We start from the raw sequence: 8,199 nt of genomic DNA on the forward strand, positions 1-8,199 counted from the left end.
CCAATAAAAATAACAAAAGAACAGATGAACAAAAACAAAACATAGTAGAGAAGTTCCCAAGGTGTGCAGTCCCTGGACAGTGGTGACGAAGGGGTTCAAACCCCTGGCTGTTCCCACCGGAGAGTTAAGCACACCTGAATAATCCAGGACCACACCCCCGATGGCCGCCCTCCAGGACGGGGACCACGCCCAGCTGCCTCGGACCACAGGAGCCGCAGAGGCCTTCCTGACAGTGTGTGAGCAACGCCTTGTGCGCGCAGCGCTTTGCACATTCTGCAGTGCTGCGCCTACCTCGCCTAGGCGACCCGGGCGATTCTGGGAGGGAGGCACTGTTACCCCGTTTTACAAGAGGGTAACAGGCTTGTTAGCAGGAATTAACACACTTTCCCAAAGTCACACAGAGGCAGGCTCTCTTGACCAAGACCAGTTCTCTCTCAAGTTCTCAGGCACTAGTTTGGATCTTTACTTCAAAAATTAAGATTGTGGGCCATGCTGTGGCCCCCACACCCCACCTTCAGGGAACTGTGCATTTCAAAAGCCAGGCAGGGAGAAAGGGGACCTGGGAAGACCAGCTTTTCACGGGTGTTTTCAGCTCCCTCCACCCACCCATAAGTGGGACCAGGTTCCCAGAGGCTGGCAGGGTGGACCGGAGGGTTGGGACTGCCCGGCCAGTCCCCGTGGCCACTAGAGGGCAGGGCCTGGGCAGAGCACACAGCCCTCTCTTCAGAGAACTCCCAGCCAGCCGAAGGGACACAGGCTTCCCTAGTAGCCCCCAGGGACACAGTGGACTGCAGTGCTGGCCCCGAAGCTGAAGAAGGACACTTCCCGGGCATAGAGTAAGCAGAGCAGTTGCTCCGAACCCTTCCCAGCCTCCTTTGCAGGTGAGGGCGGTGCCCCAGAGCATCCCAGCTGAGGAGAAGGGGTGCCATGTACGACTTGCAAAGACCCGAGTTCCTTACCACAGATACACATAGGGCGCATGCCAGGCCTGGTGCCTGCGGACGGGCGGGGGCGGGATGGGACCCCCCTCCCTCTCCAGGGGGGCCCGTCACAGTGGGACCTGCTACACGGAACTGTTGAAGGGCAGGCGTGAGTGCAGAGCTCCGGGAGCAGGTCCTCAGGAAGGTCTGCCAGGTGAGTCCTGATGATGTCACCCACCCAGCAAGCCAGCGATGCCAGGGACGCCACTCGACTCCCCTGGGAGGCCTTTACTTTGCCACCAAGGGTGCCGCCCTCTGGAAATTAACGTAATCGTAGCAGCACTCATGGAAAGCATGGAGAGGGAGAGTCAAGGCCAGGGCACGTTAGGAGTCTCTGAACTGCTTCCCACGTCCATCCTCAGGACAGGTCAGGCAGGCAAAAACCATCCCATTTTATAGTTGGGAAAACAGAAGCTCAGAGAGGGTGCGTGACTCGCCCAGTCACACAGCCGGTGGGCAGCGGAGCCGGATTCCCACACAGGGCCACCCCCTCAGCAAGGGCACGCAGAGAGGGCGCTGCTGCCACGGAGGCCGGCCTCCCCGGGTTCCACACCAGCTGGGAGACCTGTCCTAGCTACACATCTGTGGGCAAAAAAAGAACACCTGAAAGCCCTAAGACTGACTCAATCCTCACAACCCCAATGAGCAGGCAGAAGGACCTCCATTACATGAGGGGAAACAGGCTCAGAACCACTGTCTAGGCCAGAGAAAGTCTAGTGTCCCAGTGTGAACCCCACAGAGCCAGGTTCTTTTACTCCACGCTGCTCCCTGCTGGTGAGTGGGAGAGCGTGCACAGAGCCACCTTGTAGAAAAGTTCAGAATCCATCCCATACATGTTTGTCGAGTCCACTGTGTGCCAAGTCTGTATTGGCTCTAAAACACAGTAGCAGACAAGACGGATAGGCCCCCTCCCCACTGAGGGACAAACAGAAACAGGGAGGCATCAAGACGAGCAGGACTTAGAGGGCAAAGGGAGGGCGTTAGGGGTCTGGGGACGAAGGCATGTGAGAGGCCAGATTTTTCTTAAAACAGTTCAGTCTGGCCAAAGGGGATGAGTGAGGGTGTGAGGCTGGAGAAATAAGCAGGAAGCAGGTCTCAGAGGGTGACAGAAGGCAAGGAAGGGTGTAACCCGTTAGGAAGTCATTATCTAACCTGGGAGAGTAGTGCTGAGGGCGTATGTCCATTCATTCAACAAATGCTTGAGCACTTGCATGCACCACAAATTATTTTATTTTTCCTTTTTAGGTTAGATGGCGAACTTAGCAATTTTAGATACTCCTTAAAGAACGAGACTTTTTTTAATGTTTTTACTGATTTTAGAGGGAGAGGGAGAAAGAAACATTGACATGAGATACATTGATTGGTTGCCTTCCATTGAACCCACAACCTGGGCATGTGCCCTGACCGGGAGTTGAACCGGTGACCTTTAGGTGCTTGGGACGATGCTCAGCCAACTGAGCCACACTGGCCAGGGCCAGGAACTACTCTTGATGTGGGGACACATCGGTGGAAGGTGAAGTCGGTCTTCGTGGAGCTCACAGTCTAGTTAGAGATAAATAAGTCGCCCATGTGTAATGTCAAGCACTGGTAAAACCACGGTGGGAAAGAGGACAAGTGCATGGGTTTGCTAGGGCTGCCATAGCAAAACACTACAGACCAGGAGGCTCCCACAACAGAAATGCATGTCCGTATAGTTCTGGGGGCCAGGAGGCCAGGATCCTGGTGTCAGCAGGGTTGGGTTTCTTCTGAGCCTTTCTGGGCTTGCAGACGGCCGTTTCTCCTGTGTCTTCACCTGGTCTTCCCTCTGTGCCTAACCTCCTCTTCTTATAAGGTCACCAATCATATTGGGTTAGGGTCCACCCACATGACCTCTTTTTACCTTAATTACCTCTCTCAAAGCCCTTTCTCCAGTCAATCTGAGATACTGGGGGTTAGGACTTCAACATAAGAATTTTGAGGGGACATGATTCAGCCCATAACAAGAGGATAGAAGCCTGGAGACAGAGAGAGGGGAAAGGTTGAGATCTGAGTGATGGGAGGGAGCCAACCATACAAAGGTCTAGGAGCACATTCCAGGGAGAGGAAACAGCTTAGGTCTAGGACAGGGGTGGGCAAACTTTTTGACTCGAGGGCCACAATGGGTTCTTAAACTGGACCGGAGGGCCACGGCTGGTCTAGGAGCACATTCCAGGGAGAGGAAACAGCTTAGGCAAAGATCCCAGTGAGGACAGGACGTGGGGTCACATGACATACAGGACAGGAGAAGGCGAGGGTGTCCCGGGATGTGGGGCCCACTGTGATGACGGTCTCTGTGACATGGGAAGCCAGGGGAGAGTTTTGAGCAGAAGACTGATGACTGTGTCTAAAAGCAATGCCCATGCTGAGAATAAAAGGGGGGGAGGGACAGGGTAGGGCAGAGACAGGACTTTGCAGTAAGTCCAGGTGAGAGACAAGGCTGGGACCAGACAGTAGCGAGGGAGGTCAATTCTGGATGCAGTTTGAAGAGACACAAAGGATTTACTGATGGATTCGATGTAAGAGAAGAAGAGGAATCAAGGGAAATTCCAAGCAACTGGGTGGAAGTGGTGCCATCTGCCTAGAGGAGGAGCCTGTGGAAGGTTACATGTAAGGAAGTATAAGAATTGAGAGTTATCGTGGACGATGGAAAGTCTAATACATATTAAATATCTTCCATATCCATGTAGTGATAGTGAGTACACACCTGGAAATGCGAATTCAGGGGAAAGGTTCAGATTTAAGAGGTGAATTTAGGAGGCACTGTATAAATGACATCACTGGGGGTGAGTGTAGGAGAAAAGGACTGCGCCCTGAGACACCCCAACACTTAGAGATGACAAAAAGGTAGACTCAGCAAAAATCTGAGAAGTTGAGAAGCTGGAGGAACTCCAAGGAGTATTTGTCATGGCAGCCAAATGACAAAATAGTCCCAGGCTGCTGACGAGAACGTGAGGAAGAGAACGGGCCACGGCCACTGGAGTGAGCACTCAGAGGTCACTGGTGACTTTGACAAGAGCCGTTTGCACGGATGTGGAAGGAGTGGGCACCTAATCACAGCTGGTTCAAGATGAGTCAGAGGGGGCAAGTATGAAGAACTCCTTTGAGAAGTTTTGTTGTAAAGGGGAGAGGAAAAACAGCACAGCTCCAAGACGTGGAAAAAACTTTAACAGAAAATTGTACAGCACATTTGTATGCTACTGGCAATAACTGACAGGAAGAGACAACCAACCACGCAGAAGATGAATGCAGGAGCCCGTGTAAAGCTGGAGGGTTGGCCCTGGGTAGGAGGGATGGTTCCTTCTCAGCAACAGGAAGGCCTCTGGCCACCAACACCAATGGGTTAGCAGCTTTGGTGGTGGTCGTGGTGGTCGTGGTGTGGAGACCACAGAGCTCTTCTGATTGCTTTTACTTTCCTATAGTTATTATCAGAGTGAGGATGGGGAGGGGATATTGAAGGTCAAGGATGAAGAGATGGGAATAGATTCATGAAATAAACGAGGTAGGAAAGACCTGAACTGATTAAAACAGAGGAAATCGTAAGAGTAAGGGGACAAGGATAGGCTTTTGGTTGAGCAACTGAGTGGATGGTGGAGGCGATGTTCATTCAGAGGGGAGCCTGTGACGCGGGTTTAGTAGGAGGGAGGTTGGATTCTGACATGGAAAATGTTGTGTCTCTGATACATCCATGTGGACAGGAGTGTCTGCAGTCAGAAGAGAAACCTGAGCTGAAAAGCAGACCTGGGGGTGTCAACATAGAGGTGGGTGGGAGTGGACAGGCTTTGCGATTGCTATTTCCTCTGAGCGGTGAAGGGATTGGTTGTTTGAAACAGATTCTGAGGAAGAATGAGAAAATGGACAAGGGAATGGGGGACTGACAGGTACCTTGGGCGCTGAGTTAAGGGTGGAGCTCTATGTTGAGTGGATCCAGCCTCCACTGTGGAGCCCTGGTCCTCACTCAGGAGCTCCAGCCCCAGAAGCCAAGCCTCCCAGCATCCCCTGCGGGGTCTCCAGAGCGTGGCTCCATCTTCCTGCCCGGCAGTGCCCGACCTTCAGCTAACCTTTTGCTACACAGCCTCTCCTCCCTGCTCACCTAAGAACGCCCACTCGCCCCTCTCTGCCACTGGGCCAGGGGTTTCTTCTTTGAACCCAAACAGCTCCTGATGTACCTCACCACAGACTGAAGCACACTGTGCTGCCACCACGATTTACTTACCTGCCCCTCCCCCTGACTGACAACCTGAGGACGGAAACTCCTCGCCTCTATAGTGACCACTTCTTAGGAGGTGCTCAATGTCGATTTGTGAAATGGAGATAAGAAAAAAGAACTGAAGTCCAAAGCCACGAACTTCCACAGGGTCACGAAGTCCCGGCCTAGGTCACAGGCAGATGCTGTGGACGTGGGACTCAAGCCACAGTACAGGAAATGACCCTTGGTCTCGACATCACACTGCTTCTCCTTTCAAGAAGTGACCTTGATATCACCCACAGGAAGGAAACACCCTGACCCTACGTTAAAGCACATGAACTCCTTTTTCCCTGTTTTTTTTTTTTGTTTTTTTTTGGATATTTTTTTCCATTGCTTTTCAGAGGAGTGGAAGGGAAGGAGGGTGTTGGGGAGGGAGGGAGAGAGAAAGAGAGAAACATCGATGTGAGAGAGACATGTCAATTGGTTGCCTCCTGTACACCATCCAACTGGGGGCGGGGAGTGAACCCGAAACTGAGATACATGTGCTTGACAGGGAATTGAACCCACAACCCTTCAGGGTGCGGGGAAACGCTCCAACCACTGCTCCAGCCATGGCAAAGCACATTCAGTCTTGCTCCTGCCTTTCCCAAACAACAGACAGGCACTGTGTAGGGCATTTTATTTAAAATCAATACATCCGTGTGGATAAGCAGTCACTCTCCAAGTTCCGTCACCCGGGCTTGAGAGCAGAGTGTGTGGTATTTCTCTGGGCTTAAGGTGTAAACTGACAAGGTGTTCAAGAACTTGTCCAGTGGACAGAGCTGGTCCGGGCAGCCTCGCGGCACCTGCTCCTGTGGGAGAGAGGCGCTCAGCAAGGCCAGGCCGCCGCCGCCCAGAGCTCTGCATGCACGCACGTGGCAGCGGGCAGACGGCTCCTCCGCCAGCCTCCGAGTCACTCGACAACCGTGTGGGGCTGACTGGGAACACGGGCAAGTCAGGCCGGGGCTGGGAGGGGCTCTCGGTCTCGTCCCGGGGCTGCTGCAGCCTCTGCCCCCACAGCCACCTGCCAAGGCCCCGAGCGAGTGCTGACAGCACGACCCCTCCCAGACACCATCACTAACTTTCAAAACAAGCTCTCAGTGAGGATTTGACATCCCGCAGGCACGGGGAAGAGGAGGGTGCCTGTTCCCGGAAGGGTAGCAGGACTGGGATGAGGCCACGCTCCAGCCTGCCCTACAGGCCAAGGCTGCCCGTCGCGCGCCACAGCCACAAGTCGCCTGGCATGACGCAGAGAGCCGAGGTGCCAGTGAGGTTCCACTGGGCCCGAGGAGGGAGACCTGGAGCGGGCGGCTGGGGCGGGGGGAGGTGCCCAGCCATCCCCACCCGCCTCGGGGTCTTACCTCCCCATGGTAATAGAGCTGCACAAACCACTCCTGGGATTCCCGGTGCCGGTAGAGTTCCATGGTCACGTCAGCAGCAAACGGTGGCCATTTGTGGTCAAAAATGCCCAGGGCCAGCAGGAGTGGCAGGAGGGTCACATCGTGAGCCGCGTAGAGGTACAGCTTTCTGCAACGAGGAAACAGTTCTCCACTCGTCTTCTCTCGGGACCGGAGGCCAGGGCACGGCCTGCCTTCTCCAGGCAGGAACGCTGGCCTCCGAAAGCAGGGGCGTCTGGGAATCAGTGAGCCGGGCTCGGAGCCCCTCTAAGCGGAGGGTGGGAGAGGCCTTGTTCCCACTGCTGCCTCCATGAAGCAGGGGCCCCGCTGGGTGGCTCTCTGGCTTCCTCCCGCCACGCCACGGGCTCCACGCCCACCCACCCGCTCCTCCCCGGTGACTTTAAAAGACGACACTGAGCATGTGCGGCCGGGCCCTTCCTCTCCTCTCCCGGGAGCCCGCCCGCCTACGCCAACGTCCCTCTTCCTCAGCCGTGTGATGAGCTTAGGAGAGCAAGGCTTCTCCTAGTTGGGGAAGCTTGCAATTTGGGGAAATTAAGTTCATTTCAAAGGAATATTAATGCACCTGCTTGGCCCTCAACACATTCTCCAATGGCTTTGATTAGTAATAAAGTTGCTATTTCAAGCCACATCTGTCTGACCCTTAAATCTATCTCTTGGGAAAGATCAAGGATTTTATTTGTTGAGCCCCAAACCAGAGGACTAGCACTGGGTGCTGAAGTAGTCTACAGATTCAAGGCCGGGGCAAAGCAGCAAAGGCTGCAGGAAACGAATGGCCATCACAGTACTGTTACTGTGATGGACGGGGAGGGGCAGGCCCACAACTTGCTATTATAAATCTTGGCCCAAGTTCCTGATGTTCCTGCTTGAACTCAGTCCCCTGCCTTTCCCCTGGGATCCTTTTAAATGCAGATTCTGACTCAGTAGGTGAGGCTTGGCCAGAGAAGCTAACAAGCCCAGACAATGGCAAAGCTGTTCACCCGCAGACCACACCTGGCTCAGCAAGCGCACAGGATACTCAGCATTCCACAGCGCGGCCCCTTCCTGGGCTTCCACCTGCACCCGTGGTGGTGGAGGCTTGTGAGCCACGGCCACCATTTTAAACTGCCGCGCGGTATCCTACCCTTCTATACTCAGTGAAGGTACGCAAACTAAACCGTCTATTAACCAGTTATCTTTGTTCTGGGCCAGTGGTCGGCAAACTGCGGTTCGGCAAACCACGGCTTGCGAGCCACATGTGGCTCTTTGGCCCCTTCAGTGTGGCTCTTCCACAAAATACCGACTTCTGCGCATGGGCCATGAAGTTTCAATCGCACTGTACGTGCGCGCCTGCACGTGGTATTTTTGTGGAAGAGCCACACTGAAGGGGCCAAAGACCCATATGTTTGTTAACCGGGGGTCCTTCCCGCCCAATGGTTTTTGGGGTTTTTATTAAAATCCAAACCGGGGAAATCCTAAATTTGGCTACTCTGGTTTGGACACATGTTCAATTAGCCAAAAATATAGAAAATTTTTTTTGGGTCTTCTTTTCTGCAAAAAATAAAATTTCCCAAACACTGGC

The 8,199-nt window shown here is 53.8% G+C and overlaps 1 protein-coding gene across 1 annotated transcript in view; it reads right to left on the minus strand.

Moving 5' to 3' along the window:
* Window positions 1-5,846: 5,846 nt before the first annotated feature.
* ACP6 (acid phosphatase 6, lysophosphatidic) overlaps window positions 5,847-8,199 on the minus strand; it is an 18,110-nt gene continuing 15,757 nt past the window's right edge. The window contains exons 9-10 of the mRNA XM_006099618.3: window positions 6,585-6,750; window positions 5,847-6,035 (exon numbers count right to left, since the gene is read on the minus strand). Of these exons, the coding sequence (XP_006099680.1) occupies window positions 5,898-6,035; window positions 6,585-6,750 (304 nt within the window). The 3' untranslated portion in view covers window positions 5,847-5,897. The remainder of the gene's footprint in view (window positions 6,036-6,584; window positions 6,751-8,199) is intronic.

Source organism: Myotis lucifugus, unplaced genomic scaffold (genome assembly GCF_000147115.1).
Source record: "Myotis lucifugus unplaced genomic scaffold, Myoluc2.0 scaffold_279, whole genome shotgun sequence".
Lineage (NCBI taxonomy): Eukaryota > Metazoa > Chordata > Mammalia > Chiroptera > Vespertilionidae > Myotis > Myotis lucifugus.